This window comes from Macrosteles quadrilineatus, unplaced genomic scaffold (assembly GCF_028750875.1).
Source record: "Macrosteles quadrilineatus isolate MER2022 unplaced genomic scaffold, UCM_ALF_1.0 Scaffold_2__2_contigs__length_208266976, whole genome shotgun sequence".
NCBI lineage: Eukaryota > Metazoa > Arthropoda > Insecta > Hemiptera > Cicadellidae > Macrosteles > Macrosteles quadrilineatus.
Window position 1 is genome coordinate 6,336,198 of NW_026542595.1, and position 25,822 is coordinate 6,362,019.

Sequence of the window (25,822 nt, forward strand, 5' to 3'; positions counted from 1 at the left end):
CCTGCCTGGAACTCAGCTCCTCCTGTGGGCTTCACAGGGGGGAAGTGGAAGCCTTCGCCCCCGTCAACATCAACATCGACATCATCAGTTCTGACTCCTAGCGTGAATCTTACTTCGACGTTGATCTCTCAGCATGAAGAGACTCAGGTAAGTCACCTTATAACATGTATCGGATTATGAAGTGGTGTATAAATGACAAACATTATTCTCAAAATAAAAATTAGGCACATCATAGAACTTTAATACATTATTAATAAAGATTTTCTTGGCCTCTGACATAGATTTCTCTTTTAGCAATACTGTATGTATCAAAGCTTAATGCTATTTACAAATGCGTATGTCACGTAAAATATTATTATTTTTCAGGTAGTCGATGACTCCAAGTGCCAAGGTCCTCCCCCGGGCCATACCCGAGGTAAGTGGCTGCCCACCCTAGACTCTGCAGACAGGAGGTACTGGTGTGGACCTTGCAATAGAAGACTTTCGTCTCTAGCACTCTACGACAAGCATTGTCTATCTGACCTTCACCGCCGCCGCACCCGTCAGGAGAACATGCTCGAAGAGGACCTGTACATGGACCATCCGAGGCCTGAAGGAAAGCGGGAGGTGAAGAGGTCGAGGTTTCTCGACCCTGACCAAGGATGGACAGAGGGGCCCAGAAGAAAGAGAACAGTTCAGGTACGGAAAAAACGATAAATTAAAGTAACATATTATTAAATGGGTTGTCGGGAATTGATAAAATTTAGTTATTGCTAAGGAGCTTTTTGAAACATTTTGTTGTTATAGTCTAGGATTTTAATATAAGTGAATTTAGTTTTGATAGTACTTTCCTCAGAATATGAGTGTACGATGATCGTCCCCAGATGCAGAGTCCGGATGGCGTCCCTAACAAAGGGCGCGGAGGAGCCCTGCAATGTGCTCTTTGTCGATGCCAAGTGTTGCCTCAGCTCATGAGTAAACACCTCGTATCCTTCTACCACAGTAACAGAGTCCGCAGCGCCCCTGAAATAGCCGGCCGTCTCGCCATGGACCACATGGGAGACATCGTACGCCAGGCGCCCTTCCAGTGCGGCCCTTGCAGCTTCTACTGCAACACCATGCAGACATTCCTCTGGCACTGGGGCAGTAAGGCTCATCAACTGAAGGACACTCAGGCAAGGTTTACAGAGAGTTTTATAATTTACAATTTTTTTAACACAATTTACGAGCTAAGTCATAATATTACCCATGTTAACGCATTACCTACAATTGGTAGGATATTTTAATGTTTCAATATATGATTTAACAAATCTAGTCATAATCTTAACAATATATCTAAAAAACTTGTACTAGTACAAATAAATAAAGCTCAACTTCCGAAAATAGTAAAAAAAATTGTCAATACATTTCTTCGTGCACAACTAAATAGCACAATTGATTTCTTCTGTTCGTTATGCAAAACGCAAACCTTAGAGCAAAGACCTTATCACGTCACGACGGTGAAAGCCGAGAAGCTCCATGTTACTAGAGTAGTATATAAATACCCGCATCTTATCTCCTGTACTTTCTAGGAGCTACTTACTGCATCACATGCAACAGTCCGAGTGTCAACTGAAGTAGAACTACCTACATCCAAAAACCTAGATTTAAAACTTACAGTGTTATTTTGATAAAGCTTTATTTCGAACAACCAAATAATATCAGAGGCCTTTTAAACATTTGCTTATGACACTCAACAATGTATACTGTATACTGTACTGTATGCCTAACACTTGCACGAATGGTGTGTAGATCGAAGGCTACTACTGCTGCCCGATTTGCAGAGTGGAAGTCGTCAGCAGCGCACAGATGTATCAGCATTTGCTGAGCTCCAGACACAAAGAAAGCGTCGCCATAATCAACGGCTCAGTTCCCATCGTAATGCAGAAAAAGAGGATCATAGAAGTAAATATTTTTACTCATTACTTAGTCAGATTATGCTCATACCAATGTAACAAACAAAACAAAGCTCATGGTTTATCGTTTGTACGTAAATACAGATGGTACAAGATAAAGCTTCCTTAAGAAAAATAACATAAATTAATCAGAGTTCACGTGAACTGACCAGAATTAGTTAATTTCCGGAATTCCCATTCTTTATTTCCCTTGTAAATTATTTTTCTTGGCAGTTCTGACTGTAGCTCTTCAAATCTACTCTCTTGGGATTAGCAGTCACAGTCAGTCAGTCGTTGACTTTATGGTGAGCCTAGGATTACCTACCAACCTACATCAGTTCATCAGTTGACCTTGAGTCCCGGCCACTGGTCGTAAATTCAGGGGTCATATTTATACAATCTAACTTTACATAAACTAACCAACCTAACCAAACTTCTATAGGTGGATTAGTGCCAGATTTTGCCGGTTTTCCGTTTCCCGTTGACATTAGATATAACGTCATCGGCTTGCAATAAAATCATAATACACTTTCGTAGAAATGTGTATGTCCAACCCTGATAATATTTGTGAGAGAGTTCAGTTATCACTTACTTCCTGTGATAGAAATTAGGAAATTTATAATTATAACTGGTAAATAATATGAATATTCAACCATTCAGCTAGTTTTCTCAAAATGATTAAAATAGCAATATAAAAATTATTTGTGAACATTTGTTCAAAAGTTTGGTCAAGCGATGTGAGATTTTTCTTAAATTACTCGTATATTTGACGAACTGAATCCAAGCAACCGGATATATTGCAATTGTACTTGACATTGGTAGATATTCCAATTAACTCTACCTTGACGAAATCCGTTTCCAGTGTGACGTGTGCCACAAGCTGTTTGGTCTCAACATTAAACTCCGCCATCACAGCAAGTCCACTGGCCATCCTCAGACTAACAGTTCTGCTTCAGACAAACACCAGGAGAGAGAAGCGTGTCCCCAGTGTCCCATGGTGACATCCAGCAGACTGTCACTTCAGCGACATCTCGCGGCGGCGCACAAGGTACAACAAACCTCTGATAGAACACCCAAACCAAATGATTACGTCATCAGTTCACTTACAACTACTATTACAATAAAAATGCAAACAGTTGTTGAGTTATTTAGGTTTAGTACCAGGGGACCAAGCATTGCTCGGTTGTGGTTAATTGTTTTTAACTGTTAAAACAATATCGTAAACAGACTTTTTATAATTTACGAAAAACATTTTATTACCAACCATAGACATTTAATCGCTGAAATAATAACAAATCTTTAATGTAAAAGTATGCAATCAAACAAAATAAGATACACTTTAATGGTCTTGCTATGTATACTTTTAAAAGAGTACGTAACAATAAATTGTCAAATCTATCCCATTGACTTAGGCTTTCCCAGTGTAATTAAACGTCACCAGCTTGAAACTCTCATCAACACTTGCTTTATATTTTATTCGTTCACTACGCTCACTCACCTTTTGGTTGCAAATTAGCTGTTGTCATAATTTTTTTTAAAATAATAGTGCTGGACCCTGTTGGTAATCCTATTAACTTTCTAATGCAATTGAACATCACAGAATCAAATTGTTTAGTTGAACCAGCTGTAAAGATTCTTTAACTCCATTTAAATATAAGTACACCCATAAGGTTAACATGGGAACCTCCATAGCCAATGGGGCGGAGCCCTTTTGACGGATCTGTACCAAACTTCACACAAACCATCCTTGAATAATGAGAAAGTTTCATTACAATCTTTCGAGTGGTTTCGGAGTCCATAACGTTCAAATATATATATATATATATATATATATCCTACTAATATTATAAATGAGAAAGTTTGGACGTATGGATGTATGGATGTATGGATATATGTTTGTGACAAGTGAACGCAAAAAATACTGGTCGGATTGCGCTGAAATTTGGCATGATGATAGCTCACATTCCCGATTAACATATAGGCATATTCTTATTTCAAAAATCCTTTCGGGTTCCGCCCCAGTGGCTCTGGAGTTTCCCATGTTAACCTTATGAGAAATGGAATTATTGAATCTTAACAGCTGTTTCAATTAAACAAGTTGGTTCTGTTCTATGATGTTCAATAGCATTAAAGTTACAAGGATTACCAACAGGGTGAGCACTATTATTTCTTTTACATTTATGACAACAGCTAATTTGCAACCAAAAGGTGAGTGAGCGGAGCGAACGAACTTCAACCTGGAGGCGAGTTAGCGTAGCGAACGAGCTAACCTGGAGGCAAGTGAGCGCAGCGAACGAGCTCCAACCTAAAGGTGAGTGAGCGTAGCGAACGAGCTCCAACCTTAAGGTGAGTGAGCGTAGCGAACAACCTTCAACCAGGACGTGATTGAGCCATGCGAACGAGATAATCTTGAAAATTAACAAGTTATACGGGGCAAAGCCCGCGGGTTACAGCTAGTATATATATATATAAACAAACTTTCTCTTTTATAATTATAGATAACAATGCAAGATGTTAATTTACACCAAGTTAATGTTAAAATTAGTCGTTAAATTTAATCGTTACCTATCTTTTGATAAACGTCGGAAAATGTTTGATTAAATTATAATTTACATAGAGTAAATGTAATATTTTATATGATTTATTTTACTGATAATCCAAATTTCGCTGAAAATAAACTGCCTTAGTACTTCGGGGACAATGTTTTAGAGAGAGGACTAAGTAAAATAATCAGTATTTTTGATCGGAACAATTTTCCCGAGTAATATTCAGTGTAATCTTTGCTCAATAGTTACAACTGATGTTTACCTCTTTGTACTGTATTTTATAATTCCCTAGTATACTGTGGATGGCTTGTTATAAACACATGTGATATGTCTTTTGTTTACTTTTTTCTTGTTATCTTGTTCAACCAACATAGCTAACTTGGCAACCCATAACGCCAATGTTAAGCTTTAAAATTTTAAAATGAGTTGTGTAGCGAAATAGGAATTTTTCTTAGGTAGTGACTGTCACCAATCACGTTGTTAGGTCTATAAGTCCCTAATTCCAACATTTAGTCGAAATCCTTACGCGGGATTTCAAGATGTATCTTACAGACAAACAAACAGACATAGCTCGTATTAGAGTATATGATTTGTAGACGAATCAGGAAAAAGGACATCGTTGGTAGTGCAAAACGTGGTAGTATAAATACGTTTGTTTAAATATTACGTTTGCAGCTACTTCAATAAAACTCTTCAAAATGGTGGTTAAAGCACAAATATCTCAACCGAAAAATGTTCCTTCAGGATGCAGAGGGGCATTTCTTCTGCAGCGTATGCGATGTCAACTTCAAGACTGCAGCAGAAGCAAAAGCACACCGGTCTTCTACTGACCACAAAGACGTTATGTTGGCGAAGCAAGGGGACGCTGAGTTGGCTAAAGTCTGCTGCCACTGCTATGGTATTTTTGCCGGCATTAATGAGCTTAAAAAGCACTTGAAAGAAGAACATCCACAAATGGCGTACAGGTAAGTATTTTTTTCAATCTCTATGGACAGTATTATATATTTCTTACGACTTAGGTTAAAGACGATTTTGATGGTTGAGCAAAAATCAGGATTACAGATTCCCAAAATGGAGAATTACTCAGTGTGTATTCTGTTTGTGCAAATATGCACTATCTTCACATTTTTAATGGAATTTTTGGGATATATATTTCGTATGGTTAATTGGGTTTAACTTAATTCTCCATGTTAGGTGTATCAAATGTGGTGCCCGCTTCACTCTCAAGCAGGAGCTGGCCCGCCACGCTCATGTTGGATGTGGAGGATTTGTCTCTCCGACATCCCTCACTTCCCAAACTGCAGAAGCTGCTTCTGTATCTGCCTTCCAATGTACTAAATGTGGCTTCTCCTCCGACTCTGAGGCGGAATTCTTACTACATACTGCTCTTCACGAGGGCCCCGTCCAAGATGGAGACGTTCGGCGCTATAAGTGCCCTTTGTGCCCAAGGTTGTGCTCTAATTTCCATTTTTATCAAAGCTAATATATTTATTTTATCAACTTTTTCGTTTCCGTATACCGGGTGTCCAAAACCACCCGTACACCCCTTTCAAAACGTTAAAAACATTTTCTTACAAACAAAAAATAATACAGAACTAGCTAAATTGGGTACGGTCTACCAAATGGTGATAATTTAAAATCCAAAATCACACCGGAAGTGGCTTTTTCAGACCGGAAGTTGACTTTTTTAAATGTAAGTTACCAATTTTGATTACAGAATCGGATTCTACGTTGAAAAATACATAACTTTTGTTTAAATCATGTTTTGAAAAAAACTAGTGTTCTACCTCCAATCCCCTATCAAAGTTAACTAGGTGGCGTTCGCAGAGGCATCCACAAAATTGAGCGGAGTCATCAAGGGTTCATATTATATTGTTCTTGTCATACCGCAGTAAAAACAGACGTTTTTAATACATGCGTTGCGGCTCTAAAGTAGCATTTTTACTCTTTAGGGAGTAAAAATAGTTTTTAGCCTCTATGGAGTAAAAATCAGCTGTTGTCAACTCAGTTGTAAATTTCGATTGTATAAACGATTACATGTATCGAAAACGTGTATCGATTCGTGCTTCATAATCATTTTAACCTACAGTCTACAGTCTCTTCCCATAGCATTTTAGCATTGCAGATACATTAATCCATTCCCACACTCAACACTGCTCACCTTTACTACTTCCTTCACCACCCCCCAGGGTCGTGGACCTGTTTCCCTCTCTTCTCATAGCATTTTCGGATTGCAGATACATGTAATTGCCAAAGACAGTTCACACACTCTGCAATGCTAGCCTTTACCACTTCCTACACCGTTCTCACACTATCCTCGTACTTTAGTACATCCTAAGCCACTTCCTACGTCGTGGACCTGTATTCATCACTTTCCATAGCATTTTAGTATTTTAGATACATTAATGTAACTGATACAAACGGTTTCCAGTTCCCACACTCCACACTGCTCACCTTACTACTTCCTTTACCACTTCCTACGTCGCGGACCTGTTTTCTTCCCTTCAATTGTATTTTAGGATTGCAGATACCTTAATTTAATCAGGTTAAACAGTTCCCACACTCCAGACAGCTCACCTAGACTATATCCTTCACCACTTCCTATGTCACGGACCTGTTTCCCTCTCTTCCCATAGCATTTTAAGATTGTAGAGACCTTAGTCTAATCGTCATTAACAGTTGCCACACTCCGGACAGCTCGCCTGGACTACTTCCTTCACCACTTCCTACGTCGCGGACCTGTTTTCTTCCCTTCCAATAGTATTTTAGGATTTCAGATACCTTAATTTAATCGTCTTAAACAGTTCCCACACTCCGGACAGCTCGCCTTGACTACTTCCTTCACCACTTCCTTCATCGCGGAACCTGTTTCCTTCCCTTCCAATAGCATTTTGAGATTGCAGATACCTTAATCTAATCGTCATAAACAGTTCCTACACTCCGGACAGCTTGCCTTGACTACTTCCTTCACCACTTCCTACGTCGCGGACCCGTTATCGTCCTTTCCCATAGAATTTTAGGATTGCAGATACCTAAATCTAATCGTCATAAACAGTTTCCACACTCCGGACAGCTCGTCTTGACTACTTCCTTCACCACTTCCTACGTCGTGGACCCGTTTTCCTCCCTTCCCATAGAATTTTAGAATTGCAGATACCTAAATCTTATCGTCATAAACAGTTTCCACACTCCGGACAGCTCGCCTTGACAACTTCCTTCACCACTTCCTACTTCGCGGACCTGTTTTCCTCCCTTCCCATAAAATTTTAGGAATGCAGATACCTTAATTTAATCAGGTTAAACAGTTCCCACACTCCAGACTGCTCGCCTGGACTACTTCCTTCACCACTTCCTATGTCATGGACCTGTTCCCCTCTCTTCCCATAGCATTTTAAGATTGTAGAGACCTTAGTCTAATCGTCATTAACAGTTCCCACACTCCGGACAGCTCGCCTGGACTACTTCCTTCACCACTTCCTACGTCGCGGACCTGTTTTCTTCCCTTCCAATAGTATTTTAGGATTGCAGATACCTTAATTTAATCAGGTTAAACAGTTCCCACACTCCAGACAGCTCGCCTGGACTACTTCCTTCACCACTTCCTATGTCATGGACCTGTTCCCCTCTCTTCCCATAGCATTTTAAGATTGTAGAGACCTTAGTCTAATCGTCATTAACAGTTCCCACACTCCGGACAGATCGCCTGGACTACTTCCTTCACCACTTCCTACGTCGCGGACCTGTTTTCTTCCCTTCCAATAGTATTTTAGGATTGCAGATACCTTAATTTAATCAGGTTAAACAGTTCCCACACTCCAGACAGCTCGCCTGGACTACTTCCTTCACCACTTCCTATGTCATGGACCTGTTCCCCTCTCTTCCCATAGCATTTTAAGATTGTAGAGACCTTAGTCTAATCGTCATTAACAGTTCCCACACTCCGGACAGCTCGCCTGGACTACTTCCTTCACCACTTCCTACGTCTCGGACCTGTTTTCTTCCCTTCCAATAGTATTTTAGGATTTCAGATACCTTAATTTAATCGTCGTGAACAGTTCCCACACTCCGGACAGCTCGCCTTGACTACTTCCTTCACCACTTCCTTCATTGCGGACCTGTTTCCTTCCCTTCCAATAGCATTTTAGGATTGCAGATACCTTAATCTAATCGTCATAAACAGTTCCTACACTCCGGACAGCTTGCCTTGACTACTTCCTTCACCACTTCCTACGTCGCGGACCCGTTATCGTCCCTTCCCATAGAATTTTAGGATTGCAGATACCTAAATCTAATCGTCATAAACAGTTTCCACACTCCGGACAGCTCGCCTTGACTACTTCCTTCACCACTTCCTACGTCGTGGACCCGTTTTCCTCCCTTCCCATAGAATTTTAGAATTGCAGATACCTAAATCTAATCGTCATAAACAGTTTCCACACTCCGGACAGCTCGCCTTGACTACTTCCTTCACCACTTCCTACTTCGCGGACCTGTTTTCCTCCCTTCCCATAGAATTTTAGGAATGCAGATACTTAAATCTAATCGTCATATACAGTTTCCACATTTCGGACAGCTGCCTTGACTACTTTCTTAACCACTTCCTACGTCGCGGACCCGTTTTCCTCCCTTCCCGTAGAATTTTAGAAATGCAGATACCTTAATCTAATCGTCATAAACAGTTCCCACACTCTGGACAGCTCGCCTTGACTACTTCATTCACCAATTCCTACGTCGCGGACCAGTTTTCCTCCCTTCCCATAGAATTTTAGGAATGCAGATACTTAATTATAATTTCCATAATCAGTTTTCACACTCCAGACTGCTCACCTTCACCACTTCTTACGTCACGGACCTCAAGCTAGTGTCGTCATTTGGTTATATTTATGATCAATACCGTTTCTGTTCTAATATCTGTGGAATAATGCTATCAGCTATTTCTTTTCTACTGCATTCAAATGTCAACAGCTGATCATATGTCTTTGTTTATGTGTCAAATACTGCTTCCATAAGGATTACATTGAAACTTTGAGACCCAGTGGGGCGGATTCCTGAGAGACTTTTTTAACGCCATATAGATGTTGGCACTCACCGATATGGTCTTTATCACCACAAAAAATTTGAAAACGATTGATTCAGCCGTCTAAGAGGAGTTTGCGTATTACGAAATGCATAAGAGTCGACGTATAAGAGCTTCGCTCGCTTCGCTCGCTCCGCTCAATAATTTTTGGTCATTCATCTGCCAAAGTTGCTTGAAACAATAATAAAGAAAAACAAATAATAAAGATTACATAAACACATGTGATCAGCTGTTCATTGTAAACACTATAGTAATTGAGTAACAGCTGGTCTACACGTTGCTTAACATCACATCTATAATATTAAAACGAAACAGTGTTTTTTTTTATTCCACGATTCTGAATCAACCACTCGACGGATTTTCATGATTTTTGTGTTGAAAGAAAGATAATTTTGAGAACTAGGGAATGTCGAAGCCATAATTTTAGTTTAGGGTCCCAGTTTTTTAGAAATTAAGTTTTAATTTTTTAAAAGTCTAGCAGCCGACGCTAAGATTCTAAACTAGCTTTTGGCATAAAATAATTTGTTTAACATAACAGCTGTAAACATTCAGCTTTTGTTTCGCAAATTCAGAATTTTGATAAAAATGTAAAGACATACTTAGGGTTGACTCATTTATACTATGTGTAATGCCAATCATTGATAGGTTCAATTCTTCTGTAAGAGGATGACAGATTAATTAAATATCCATAGTAAAATACTAGGATGTTTATATCATTTTTAAAGCAATCTTTGTAATCTTCGATTTGTTTTAGAGCAATATAATTTGTTTTAACTAACAGCTGGTTAAATATAAACTATGGAACTATGAGGATATTTTATTTTGTCTTATTTTGTCATTGATTATAGGAAATAAGTAAGATTAGTAGAGATAATTAGACCACAGTTTTAACCAAAATTAATTAAACCACAGTACAAATCAAGGCTCTGTACACGAGTCTTAATTAAAAAAGGATAAATGCAAATTATTTTACTGCTCCACTTTTCAAGGAAAGATTATAAAAATAACAATGTTTACATGTTTTAATTCTTAATGGTAGCTTTTTGTTTACAATTAATGTTTGCCTGCTTTAACTTTGTTTGGATTAGGCCCGAAAATATTGATGTCATAAAAAGAAAATCAAGAATAATCAGGAATCACGATTTTAAATTACCACCACAACCTCAGCCGGGGTTTATACAAAGATAAACAGATGGATGACATAGATTGAACACAACGTCAACATTGACCTAGGATACTGCAATTAGACAAACCATCCTTTTATGAAATCGTGTTCAGTTGTGGTTACGTTTGGGGGCGCCTATATCAGCGCCCCCAAACGTGAAAATATCACTTTTATTTCAACTATGAATATATTGTAGTTTAAATTAACTAATATGGGAAATTACGATGTACATTTATTCTATGAGGGTGGGTAATTATCAAGGATAGAACTGATAACGGTATTGATAATAAACATTGACAATTACGTCATTAGCTTTACTAGCGTGTTTACTTTTTATATTCCTAGTACATGTGACCAGTTCTTTTTTTTCAAATGAATGTTATTTGAACCAAACAGCTGTTTCAAAACAAACTGTTATTGTTTTTACTTTCCGTTGTTTACACTAATTTATATAGCAATTAATGCAGTGAAATTGATATAAAGGATATCTGTGACGATTAGTTTTGATGTTAGGACACCAAAGTTAAATTATGTGTACTGTGAATTTTATTGGATATTATCGTTTTATTTTAGGTCGTTTCTATTCAGACCTACTGGAAATTGTGTATAGTAGTTGTATTTTGGTGATACTGTAATAATTATGAAAGAGGCAGGTATGCTATGGAAGGTGGTATCGTTGACTAGGTCTATACACTTCTCAATTGACTATTACTCTCTCTACCGTAGGCTACTTACTTATAATCAGTGTGCGATATAATGTCTGTGCGAATCGGCTGCAAATCTCACTTCAACGCTTTTCACATCGTAAAAATTGCAGAATTGCTGTTTTATTGTAAAATTATCGGATTTAAAATGCATATCGGCCTATGATGGAATACAAACATATTTGGTCACACAACATTTGTTTACAAGATGACTTTTTAAATTAAAACTGCAAGAAACTTTGCCGTTATTTGTGTTAACTAGCTGATCTGAATTGTACACGGTTTTAACTGACTACTGAATCCCGTACGTAGGACGGGCTAACACCTCGTTTTATAAAAAAAACATTTGTTTTTACATTTAAATGGTCAAATGTAAAAACAAATGAATTTAAAAAAAATTAAATTAAGCAATGTGTTGACCCACTATTACTCAATTACTAATGTGTTTACAATAAACAGCCAATTCTATTCAACATATGTCTTCATGTAATCTTTGTTATTTTTTTCTCTATTATTGTTTCGAGTAACTTTGACAGATGAATGACCAAAAATTATTGACTTTAATAGGGAATAAGAGGTAGGAAACTAGTTTTTTTTTTCAAAAAAAGTTTTATACAAAAGTTATGTATTTTTCAAAGTAGAATCCGATTCTGCAATCAAAATTGGTAGCTTACATTTAAAAAAGTCAACTTCCGGTCTGAAAAAGCCACTTCCGGCGTGATTTTGGATTTGAAGTTATCACTATTTGGTAGACCTGCCCAATTTAGCTAGTTCTGTATTATTTTTTGTTTGTAAGAAAATGTTTCCAACGTTTTGAAAGGGGTGTACGGGTGGTTTTGGACACCCGGTATATGCTTCACTCATACTCCGAATTCGGACAATGTCCAACATTTTTACCCACTTCGCGATGTGGACGGCGTGTAATACCCACGTCGCGGAGTGAGCATTTTATTCGGACATTGGCCGAAGCGAAATGCCCAGACCTTGTTGTGGGTAAACTGATTTACTCAAATGCCGAAGTTCAAACGTTCTTCGGCGATTGAGCAAATCCAAAATACCCACAACGCGGAGTGAAAAAATGTATTTGTCCACGTCGGGTTGTGGGTATTTCTATCATGCGCAAACGCCGAATTCTCGTTCTCACAGGACATCAATAATGAAGACCTAAATAGAGAGCAGTTAGCATACCTTTGAGCTTTAGGGTTGACCAATGTACAATGACGTCAAATAACGTATATTATACACAACCAAAACGCAAAAAATAAAAGAATTAAAAAACATTTGGCAAAAATGTAAAAATGTAAGTGTGTGAGTAGATTGGCTCTTGAATTTGCATTTTAGCGCATTAAAACGACCATGGCATCAGATTATCTTTAATAGTTCATCTTTTCAATGTATTACTTGTTGAAATCATGCTTTGTATGAGTTAATTAGTAGTATGTGATTTAACTTAAGAGTTGTAAAGAGTCAACTTGATTATTTCCAAGATAAATTGAATTGTCACATATCCTTGCAGGGTGTTTCTGAAGAGTTCGCTACGGAAGCATCTACACTCTCACACAGGCGAGCGTCCTTATTCTTGTTTACTGTGCAACGCAGAATTCTCAAGAAAGGATGTTCTGGAGAACCACGTGTTGGGCGTTCACTGCCTCAAAAGGTCCGGAGACTCCTGGCAGCCTCAGTCTGAGCGGAAGAAGACCTTCAGTTGTGACGTGTGCGGCGCTGCCTTCTATGACAAGTAAGTGTTATTTCTAGGATGTCCTGGAGAACTACGAGTTGAATGTTCACTGCCTTAAGAAGTACGGAGACTCCTGGCAACTTCAGTCTGAGCACAGAAAGACCTTCATTTGTGACGGTTACGGCGCTGCCTTCAATGAAAAGTAACTGGGCTTTGTTTGTATGTTAATCCTTCAATTTGGAAACTGCATGTGATATTACTTGTCTATATGTTATAGGTAAGCACGTTTTCTTAAACCTTTTTTTCTCAGATTGTGTGCATCGCAGGGAAAATCTATGCATACTGTTAGAAAGATATTTTCCTGTAGATGTGTATAATCCCTTTATAAATTAAAATGGGCTCAAAATAAGCACACAAAATAAATCTAAATTACAAAAAGTTTCCATGGACCTTATGGGTTGCCATCCTGGTGACGAAATATAAACAGAAAATCGATCGAACGAAATGGAAGAAATTCCAATCACATGTTTTATTACAGTGTGGGGGTGAAAATAGAGAAGCCAGTACATTACATATCTTTGGTCGAGTTTTCGACCACTGGACGACCTCTAGTATAACTTAATTTTATTAATTATTGTTCTTTGTACTATTGCATTTTATTTTGTATGGGAATGGACCAAACTCTAGTTTTGAATTTCCAAAATTTTGTTAGATGACATGATTGATTCATAGACCTACATCCAGGACCAGCATTGATCCCGCTTGGGACCAAACCAACAACGTTCGATTTAAAGGCGGGCACAATAACCACTCGGTTACCAACAAAATTACATTGGTCTTATAAATCGTTTCATAAATCCCTTCTTAGTTCCATAAAACTTTGTTAATCTTTAAGTTTGGATCTCTTTGGATGTCAAAGTAACAGTGTGTAACTTTGACAAGAAAGTGTTGCCAACTTATTTTCAAGCGTACACGTATTACGTGGCTAATAAAGCACACCTAAGCAACATAAGCCAAGCGGTGTTTTGTGTTGTCTGGTTGGAAAACTGGAATGCGGCAAAAAAATGAGTGTGGAAAAAATAAGTAAATGCAGCAATTTACTACTTTGCGTGCTATAATCAGTGAAAGGAAGCTCACTTTGTCAGGTAACTGTAGGAATAAATTGAACTTTCGTTACTCTCATTGAAAATAATCTTTATCCACGAAACTGGTGCGTAAAATGATTTACAGTTTGCCCTTTTCCTTACTGGATTTTTCTGGGTTAGAGAATACTTATTTGTAGAATTTAAAAAAATCTGAAAGCACTGAAGCGTTTTAACTACTTTAGACGTACCCTAAATCTACAGATTCCTGTTCCTAAAATAATTAATCCAAACTGAAGCTGCCTTTGCAGACCATCATTTGAACCTTCCCTTTAGCGAATTAAAAAAACCTTTAAACACCGTTGGACAAAGCGTGACACCTAAAGCTCACTAGAGGGCCGCTGCTGGACCTTGCTTTATTATATCAAGAGACATAATTCAGCGTGGGACGTCGGTTAACCAGGACTGTGACACCGGGCTTTACATTCGTGTGTTACGGATCCACTTTTCATCCCACAGTCAAAACAGCTGGGCTTGCGGCGGTTTTAGCTTATTGTTCCGCACCTCCGAGTTGACACACTTTGTTCTGAAGCACCAACTCTACTCACACTACTGTAAGTTATATCTACAATGGCCGCGAAAATACGAATTTACTTGAAATGTTTAAGTCTCTCCTTTTAGTTCTGATAAAGGGTTTAAATTCCCAACACTACCAAGTACAGTGTATAAGTGGCGCTGATTAATGTATAAAAGTTCTCTAACTGCATAATTTGATATTAAAAAGATAAACTTAAGAAATATGGACCTAGGCCTACTTAATTTTAAAACCCTACTTATATTTGAAGTCAATTGCTTCAAAATAATCAAATAACATACCGTAGATAAGCAATAAAATCAATCACTTAATAGTGATGTTTCATCAAACAAAGATGTTTACCCTAATTTTGCAATTCAAGCCAAGCATTCTTACCTGTAACTTTTTATATTAATTCCAAATTAGATTATGATCAAAATTATTCTACAAAAAAATTACCACCTTGCTTAATACAAACGTAACCCTTCCTATTAAATAACTAAGCCGGTTGCAAAATTTAAATAAAGCACCATCAAACCCAAATTTAATATACACTAAAGTTTTTAATACATACTATTTGCTGATTTATCTTTCATTTAAGTTACAAATTTCGTGGTGTTTGTCATTGATTATATCCACACATTAAAACATCTCATTACACATGAACTAAGAACAATAAAACTCAACATTTATTGTGCAAATGTATACTTTGGTTGATTTGTGAAATATAATAAGATGCGTATGCAGTAGAAATCAGTAAAACAGTGCTTTAATATTTTTGCTGATTTCAATTTCACAAAACATAAGGATATAACGTTAAAATCGTTTGTATTTATTACTTGACTACCTAGTTTCAGTAATATAATCCTTAAACCAATCAATGACTACTACCATGTTTCACAAGGCAAACGTTTTATACATTATTTAAGTAAATTAATTTTCTTGTGACAACAAAGAAAAAATATTCAACACAAACTGGTGATTGTGTCTACATGTCGCACGATTTCGATCATAATACCCTTGCTTCTTGGTGCTATTTAACAAATTCAATAACAAATAACGTAAAGATAAACATTTTTTCAGGTATTGAATAGTTTGCAATTTGTATATGTTCTACTACCTACTCTATTCGAATCGTTTAGCTAAAAAGCCTTTAAGAATTTAAAATTTATTGTAGACTTCCTAAAGAAAATCCCACATAGGAACTTTAAAAACAATTAAGCAAAACCTAGGAGTGGATTTTTAATATAATACCTAACAATTATTAGTAAAAAGTTATACAGACTGTCCCAAAAGTCCCGGACCGGTTTAATATTTTCTAAACGACAACAGATAAATCAATAAGATTTTGCACATCAACACCACACTTAAAAATCTACTTTTTTAAAGGACTATCAGTTTTCTGTCATATCATGGGGACGTCCCGCAAGGAGTCAGAAGGAAATCTTAGATAGAAGCATAGGTTGACATGCACATTAAATTAAAGACCTTTACTAGTAGATTACAATGCCGTAAATTCAAGCTCAAAAGAACGCCTGAGTAAAAAATGGCAGCCGTTCAAAGATTTCTTGAACCTGTCATTTTGAATCTTTGAACGACTGCCATTTTTTACTCAGGCGTTCTTTTGAGCTTGAATTTACGGCATTGTAATCTACTAGTGAAGACCTTTAATTTGATGTGCATATCGACCTATGCTTACGTTAAAATTTTCTTTCCGATTCCTAGGGCTGTGCCCCCAAATACAAATTAAATGAATCTTTGAACCACTGTCATTCTTGACTTGGTTGTCCATTTGAGTTCAAATTTGCGGCATTATATTCTGCTAGTAAAGACCTTTAATTTGATGTACATGTCAACCTATGCTTCTATTTAGTATTTCCTTCTGACTCCTTGCGGGACGTCCCCATGATGTGACAGAAAATTGATATTTCCTTAAAAAAGTAGATTTTTAGGTGTGGTGTTGATGTACCAAATCTCATTGATTTATCTGTTGTCGTTTAGAAAATATTAAACCGGTCCGGGACTTTTGGGACAGTCTGTATATATTTTAAAATACGAAAGTCAAACAAAATTGGGTGTGATGATTTTCGAAGGTGCAAGCTATTGCTGAAGCTTTGTAGACCCAACCCAAATTTAAACTCGTTTGTCAGTGGTCTGAAGATGTGTTCTCATCACACTTGCACTGCCTTACATAAGTTCTTCAAAGCAAACACTTGTGAACCAGGTATTTTTTACCTGAGAGGAAGTGAGGAAAATTAAATGTACTTGAAACATAACATAGCAAGTGGAAGGGCAAAGTACACACCTTTACAATGGACACAATAGCTAAGAAATATAGTTCTTACTAAGCCGTTTAAAAAATACAGTTTGGAAAAATGGCATAATTAATTTACTGGGATTATTTTCATGCCGTTATTTATGAAAACGGCTTATATTATGCATACTCATGCCATAAAACCGTCACCGGGAGGAAAACATTAGGCTGCTGATTTATGTTGTTTTCTGCTGGAAGAAACAAAAGGGAGCATTTGGACACTTATAAATCAGCGCCAGAATCCATCTTGACGTTCGTGAAGGTTGGGAAAACCGTTTTTTACCCGCTTATGAATTACATCGGACGTAATAGAAAAATGAGAACATTAAAATCCCTCTCTTATTTCGGGAGTAATTCAATGTCGTTGTTGAGGTGGACCTTGTTTTATTATAAGAGTAATATTTCAGCGGCCATTTTTTAGGTTAACCGAGCTCGCTGTCAACCGACAGTGTTTCATTGTTTGTGCCAAAAAACTTCCACTCCAACCCCTAGCTGTGGTCATCTTGTCAACCAGACCTATATACGCTATATACGCTCACTTTACAATCATGATACACTTACTATACACTCCAACTCCTAGCTGTGGTCATCTTGTCAACTAGACCTATATACGCTATATACGCTCACTTTACAATCATGATACACTTACTATACACTCCAACTCCTAGCTGTGGTCATCTTGACAACCAGACCTATATACGCTCACTTTACAATCATGATACACTTACTATACATTAGAAAATACTATACATACTACTACATACTATACATACTACATACTACTATACATTACTATACATAGAAAACATTATGCATATAGTGAAGAGTGTGGCTCGTGCGCTGAACTTCCAATTAGAAGATCATATGATTGATGCCGTTCATCGTCTTTCACCGAACCTCAATGACCCTGGGGTGCCGAGGGGGATTATAATCAAATTCTGCCGGCGCATCGACATGGAGATTATGAGGAGCAAGACCAGAGTGAAGAACGGTTTCTCAGCAGCAGAGCTAGGCTACAACAGCGAGAGCCAGGTGTACGTCAACCTGTCACTCACTAAGGAGACCATGGACCTCTGGAAGGCGACGCGCAAGTTTAAGGAAGACAAGGGCTACAAGTACGCTTGGATAACCAGTGTTGGGAAGGTGTTCCTACGACAAAAGGGGGACGCGGAAAGGTCGCCCCCGGAAACATCACCCCCCTACGTCATAATGACGTCAGAGACCGGGGGGTGATGTTTCCGGCCGCGGACACTCAATTTCAGTTGCAGCATGAACTCGTCGATATGATGAGTTATTTTTGAGTTTGCGTATTAATTAGATAATTATATTCACTTATCATATACGATTACCAGATTTTCTAATTACAATTGATGTTAACCGGATACGCTTACCCCGATCGTTTTCAAAATGCACACCCCGGAAAGGTCCCCCCCTGCCATGATCACCCCCGGTATACCTGCTGTAGGGCTTGGGCTCGTGACTCGAGCCAGCTATTGTTCACGAGGGTAGAGACTGTCCCATATTACCACCGCTCGACTGAACTCGCAAGAATGGGAAGGATTTGGTATTATTACGCAAATTTTGTGGATATTAAGATAAATACAAATTAACACTTTGATATTATGCTTTCTCTAGACATTCCCCCTTAACTCTATACATTAAATTATGTAAAAATTACAAATAGTTTTTTCCGTCAACGTATAAAATGTATTTGAAACACGTGGAAATGAAATAAAATATTTATAGTAATAGTACAAATTAAGTAAGGAATCAACTCGTATTAATATGAGCATGCTTCAACCACTCAACATTACACTCAACATAATACAGTACACACTTGACAAACATATTTTCACATTTCCTAGTTCTTAAATTGTAAACATTGATCAATAAATGCAGTATATGATATACATTTAAATAATTGTCTGGATTTTATGGTAAAATAAATGTATTGAGAATATTCCTGATTTGATATTGGTAAAGGACTCTTTCCCGTAAAAAGAATTTAGAAAGTAAATATTGGTTAGTTTCTTCGGCAATAAACAGGGAAAAGCTCACACTGTTTACGTTTGCGTTGACAGAGAAGCAAGCAACAGTGTCACATTCACTTTTTTCATGATTTCACATTGCTGATATTAAATAACTAAATTGACATTGAAGTAGTACAGTTATTCCATGAACGGTCACCCATTGTTTTGAAAGTTACACCTGTAGTTCGCAGAATATTAATACGTATAACTTAAAAGTTTGCAAGAGATCATAATCCTAAGTATGGTATCCACTATTCTCAGAGTATTGACTTATGGAATTCGTCTGTAATTTGCAGACTATTAATTCGTAGAGTACAACTGTATTTATAGCAGGAAGTATTTTTTGTAAAATAGTTTAGACTTCCCCACTTCAGGTATACCTCCCTTGGTAATGGTAAATTTCCTTGGGGGCTCTGCCCCAGTGGCCTTTAAATTCCCATCCTATGTTATTCTTATGGGGGGAAAACGGGTTTTTGTCACAGTTAATTTCAGAGGGAATTCTCCATGTTTCTCTTTTGATGGCTCATCTACAGACCGGGACCTTTCTTTAGACACCTCTACCGAGTTTCTACGCCCAGCCGTTCTCTCAAAATAGCTGTCACAAAGAAAAACAGTTCCAAATTAATATATAGATACTCATAAGGTTAACATGGTGAACAACAGAGTCACTGGGGCAGAGCCCGAAAGGATTTTTAAGATAAGAATATGCCTATATGTTAATCGGGAATGTGAGCTATCATCATGCCAAATTTCAGCCCAATCCGTCCAGTAGTTTATGCGTGATTGAACTTCAAACAAGCAAACAAACACAAAAACTTTCACATTTATAATATTAGTAAGATTATAGACAACCTAATGCGGCTATGAGTGGGGAAAATTTGTAAAAAACACTAAAAAACAAGGTCAGCTTTTGAAAAAAGATAAGATATTTACAAAAAATTTTGATTATATCTAACTGCTGTCTACATCTTGAGTATTTCCATAATCTTTGAGTCGACTCTTATAAAGTCATCGGAAATTATGACTCTTATTCGTTTTTAAAATAACGCCCGTAATGCTTCGCAATTGCTCGAATTCAAGCAACAGGTACACTTGTGTTAATGTAATTCGTAAAAAGTATACTCTGAAGTTGCACTAACAATAAACTCAGCTCAAAATTTGGTAGGGATTTTCCGAAGTGTTTTCTGCTACAACGTTTCACATTTTTATAATCCTAAAAATTTTGGTATATCGATATAGACTACACACATTCCACAAAAATGACATAACTTTCATGGCATAAACTTATAGGCCTACTTACACAGCTTTGATTTCAGACAAATCTTGATTTTACCCAAGGGTAGAAGTTTTAGAGATGTATAGTTCAAATCTACAGATTTCCTGAATACGAAGATCCATTACGGTAGGAAAAAACAACATTTAAAATTGAAACAGTATGCGGGCAAACACCGATGATAGTAACTGTAACATAAAAACGTCAATGACAGTTTGAACAGCTGTTAGTTACATCAACACTAAAACGACTTTAAATTATTAGCGTCGGCTGCTAGACTAAAAAAATTAAACTTAAAAGAAAAATGAAATCATGGCATTGACATTCCCTTCCTTTGAAAATTATATTTATTTCAACACAATTGGAGTATATACGAAGGTTATTATTGTTTAAACGATGTAATACAAGTTTACAGCTCATCATTTAACATTTTGATTACATACCTATTAAAAATTTTAACTCACGTATATATTCCCCGTAATTATGAAACATAATTTTGCAAACTTCAGTAGCAAAAAGGTTTTCTAAACATATACATCTTATAACAAAACTAATTTATTGGTATATCAACACTGATTGCAAGTCCTCTTCTCGATTTACTTTCATTATATTTTGACTCTATTCCAGTGATATGAATCTAGCCTAGGCTGTTTCTGAATTAAGGTACTTTTTGGCATAACCTTTAGAATAGTATCATTTACATATTTGCAATTACTAACAACTAATTATTTCGTTGAATTTGGGGGATTAATCCCCTAATAGATATTATTATGTTTATTCTTATTTAATAATCGGTTTCTAATTTTCAAATTATTAATTAAATTGGGGCCAAACCTAAAGCAATGCGATTCATTTTTAATACATTTAGCAACTATTCTATTTTTAACAAATGTGTTGCTTAACAATTACCTTACTTAGGGTGTAAGGTAAGTTTACTGATGTTGATAAGTATAACTACTATTTAATGCAACAGAAAAAATGTATACTTTACGCATTATCGTTGGTAGTTTTTTTATGAATTAAGTCTAAAAGAATCTTTTTAAAGTCAATCTTTGCTCGTATTATTTAGTTGTCTTAGAAGTTCATACACAACTAAATCTACTGATTGATATTCCACCACAGGGTCTGCAATTTTCTTCTGCAAAAATGCTGTTGTCCAAGCGACAATAATAATGAACGAGCGGCCGACCCTCAGAACAATGGGCTGGGGAGGACGGGCAGCAGGTAGGCTGCCGAGCAGCCCAGCCCTGCTAGGGGTAGGGTTTCAGGGGGGGACGATTCCGGGGTGTACATCGGGGATGCCTTGCCGGGGTAGACCTTTCCGTTGGTACTTGTTTGAATTAAAATTAATAACATAATTAGTTCGTATCAACTAGACTTTGATAAATTACTTGTCGAGCCCTTGGGGGGGTATGATTCCGGTCGCGGACATAGATTTTATACCAGCTGGTTGTCTGGTTTCGTGACGTCACGTTTAGCCTGGGGGGTGATGTTTCCGGGGGCGACCATTCCGGCGACCCGACAAAAGGATGGTGCGAGACCGGTCCACATCACTGAAAAGGCCGACCTTGACCTGTTAAAATAAACCTCAAGTATGTTCCTATTTATGTATTTAAATCTAATATAAATTTAAGCATGATATATATTTATTCATTTTGCATGTTTTCTTTTGTTTAGTCTGCATGTGTATTATAAAAAAAAAAAAGGAAAACAATAAGGTTGTAATTTATTATCAGAATGTTAGAGGTTTAAGGTCCAAATTAAATACTTTCCGTTTAAATTTATTAGAGAACTGTTATCCAATAGTAGCACTCACTGAAACTTGGCTTACACATTCAATAAGCAGTTCTGAACTTTTTCCAGACAATTATACTGTATTGAGACGTGATAGAGATGTAATGCTTACAGGGAAGAGTAGGGGTGGTGGGGTTCTGTTAGCAGTAGATGAATCTATTAATATCCAGAGATTAGTTGAATTAGAAACGGATGGAGATAATATTTGGGCTAGTTTAAAATTTACTAAAACTTTTTCTGTGATATTAGCTGTAGTTTATTTTCCACCAAACTCGCATGTTAGTTCTTACAAATCATTTTTTGATAAGTTGGATTTATTTGTACGTAGACAAGAACATATAATAGTAATAGGAGATTTTAATCAGCATATTGTAGGGTCTGGATATGATTTATCTAAGGGAAATGAGACTTGCAAACAATTAATGTATTATTGTAGTTTACATAATTTGGTGTCAAAAAATAATATATTAAATGTAACTGGTAGGACTTTAGATCTAGTTTTAAGTGATATAAATAATTTGACTGTTGTTGAAGAATCTAATCCTATTGTAAATATTGATGGTTATCACCCCGCGCTGTTATGTGAATTCCAGATGGTACGGTGGGTGAGAGGGGGGGATGCAGACCTCAGTGCCGACACACCACACACACACACATACGATTTTACAAAAGCAGATTTTCTCAGAGTTTACTGTGACATCCGGGACTGCGACTGGTCTGAAATGTTTCAGTGTGATGATTTAAATAACACTTTGGAAATTTTTTACAGCAAAATACATGCAATTCTTCACACACACGTTCCAGCAAGACGCCCCAAATACCGACCCAAACATCCCTCTTGGTTCTCGCCCGAATTAAAATTGATGATAAAAAATAAAGAAAAAGTTCGCAAACGTTTAAAAAAATTTCAAATGAATCATCTTCGAGATCAGTACAAACAATTACGTTCTGAAATAAAATTGAGAATAAAGACAGATTATGATGCATATATTACAAATATCGAAATGAACTTGTCTAATAACCCACAATCATTTTGGGGTGTTATAAAGAAGTTGAGAGGAGCAAGTGATAAAGGTCCAAGAACTATGCAATATGAAGATAAGGAAATTGAGGGAAATGATAAGATAGCTGAGGCACTGGCTAATTACTTTCAATCTGTTTACCAACCCAACGACCTTGACCTTGACGACCTTGTAAACCAGGCGCTTTGTTCGCCAGTTTTGGAGAATGTCAATTCATTGATTATTTCTGAGATTGGTGAAGTAGAAGTTTTAAATGCTTTGAAAAAATTAAAATCAAAAAGGTCATTAGGTGCAGATAACATTCCACCTTATTTATTAAATGGCTGTGCTGATGTTTTAGTCAAACCACTTCCCTTCATTTTCAACCTCTCATTGAAGAATAACTGTTTTCCAGATATTTGGAAGATTGCAAAAGTAGTACCAATTCCAAAAAAAGGTGTTCAAAATGACATAAAAAACCACAGACCAATTGCAGTTGTATCTTCTCCAGCTAAGGTCTTTGAGTGCATATTATACAACAGATTGCTCGGTCATGTATCAAATTTTATCACTCCTCATCAACATGGGTTTTTTCCGGGCCGATCAATTAATTCGAATTTAATAAATTTTTCACAGTACGTTATAAATTCTATTGATCAGAACATTCAAGTTGATTGTGTGTACACCGATTTTGAAAAAGCATTTGATAGAGTTAATCACTTAGTGTTATTGTCTAAGCTGCATTACTATGGCCTATCTGAGAACACATTAAGATTATTTTCTTCATATTTATACAAACGTAAACAGTATGTAACATACAATGGTGCATGCTCCAACACATTTCTGGTGGACTCAGGTGTCCCCCAAGGTTCAAATTTAGGGCCTTTATTATTCATAGTATTTATAAATGATATAACCAGGTGTGTAAAACATAGTAAAATTTTAATGTACGCTGACGATTTAAAAATTTTCAAAAATATTAACACAATCTTCGATTCTCAACAGCTACAAACTGATATTGATGAACTAATTGCTTGGAGTAAAGAAAATATATTATTTAATGTTAAGAAATGTGCTGTTATGAGTTATACAAGGAAAACTACCCAAACTATTGTAAATTTTCCTTATTCAATGGATGGTGTTGTCTTATGTAGAGAGTCAGCATTTAAAGATCTTGGTGTTGTTTTCGATAGTAAATTTCTATTTGCAGAACACGTGATGAATACTTGTAAGGCAGCTTATTCAGTATTAGGTTTCATTCATAGATCTTGCAGCTTTTTAAGAAATTTAAACTCAGTAAAATTATTATTTTGTTCATTGGTGCGCTCACGATTAGAATATGCATCAGTTGTATGGTATCCTCATCAGCTTTATCTTGTAGACATGATTGAGGCGATTCAAAAAAGATTTTTAAGATTTATGTATTTTAAAACATTTGGTCACTATACATTCAACATCTCATACCACCAGCTCTTGACCATGTTTGATATGACTAGTCTCAGTGACAGAAGGAAGTTGGCCGCCTTATCTTATCTACATAAACTGGTGAGCGGTGTTCTGGACGATAGTGACTTGCTGGGACAAATCAATTTTCACGTTCCACGACACAATTCACGCAGCACTCTTGTATTTACCCCTCGTTACTCTCGTACCAATCTTGGATTCAATTCTCCACTAAATATTATGTCTCGCACTTGTAATTCCTATCAGTATGATATATTTAATTTACCACTAAAAAAGTTAAATGTCTCTTTGTTAAATGAATTCAAACTTTCCTATCAACGTTAATTTATAATTTTTCTAAATAGTACATATTTATTTGTTATATATTTATTGCATATTTATTATATTTGATTCATGACCATCAGTATTATTTTAGTTAGTATAATTTCTCTTGTTACTGTATATTTAAATGTTATATTGTCATTCTTATTTATATTCTTATTTATATTTTAATATTCTTTATTTATATTTTGAGTGAAACTGTCACCATTGAAGACGGACATTTTTTCCCTAGTTGTGTTTATTATTAATTGTAATATCATGTTAACATTCCTGTTATTTGATTAATGCTACAAAGTAATTGGCATGTGCTGTTTTGTAGCATTTGAAAATAAAATAAATAAATAAATAAATAAATAAATACACTCTAACCCCTAGCTGTGGTCATCTTGTCAACCAGAACTATATACGCTATATACGCTCACTTTACAATCATGATACACTTACTATACACTCCAACTCCTAGCTGTGGTCATCTTGTCAACCAGACCTATATACGCTATATACGCTCACTTTACAATCATGATACACTCGCTATACACTCCAACCCCTAGCTGTGGTCATCTTGTCAACCAGACCTATATACGCTATATACGCTCACTTTACAATCATGATACACTTACTATACACTCCAACTCCTAGCTGTGGTCATCTTGTAAACCAGACCTATATACGCTATATACGCTCACTTTACAATCATGATACACTCACTATACACTCCAACTCCTAGCTGTGGTCATCTTGACAACCAGACCTATATACGCTCACTTTACAATCATGATACACTTACTATACACTCTAACCCCTAGCTGTGGTCATCTTGTAAACCAGACCTATATACGCTATATACGCTCACTTTACAATCAAGATACACTCACTATACACTCTA

At 36.6% G+C, this 25,822-nt stretch overlaps 1 protein-coding gene across 1 annotated transcript; it reads left to right on the top strand.

The window, feature by feature from the left end:
- The first annotated feature begins 552 nt into the window (after positions 1-552).
- On the top strand, positions 553-17,655 carry LOC128987446 (zinc finger protein 425-like). Its single transcript, XM_054408292.1, has 8 exons — positions 553-678; positions 864-1,154; positions 1,771-1,923; positions 2,776-2,961; positions 5,204-5,424; positions 5,654-5,890; positions 12,922-13,143; positions 17,475-17,655. The coding sequence occupies exons 1-8, from the start codon at positions 553-555 to the stop codon at positions 17,653-17,655; spliced, it is 1,617 nt and encodes a 538-aa protein (XP_054264267.1).
- The last annotated feature ends 8,167 nt before the right edge of the window (positions 17,656-25,822 follow it).

Excerpts from the sequence above, each read along its gene's own strand:
- LOC128987446 (XM_054408292.1), top strand. The coding sequence starts at position 553 with ATGCTCGAAGAGGACCTGTACATGGACCATCCGAGGCCTGAAGGAAAG. Across the intron at positions 679-863 it reads GAAGAAAGAGAACAGTTCAG|ATGCAGAGTCCGGATGGCGT; the intron begins GTACGGAAAAAA and ends GATCGTCCCCAG. Across the intron at positions 5,891-12,921 it reads GGAGACGTTCGGCGCTATAA|GGTGTTTCTGAAGAGTTCGC; the intron begins GTGCCCTTTGTG and ends ATATCCTTGCAG.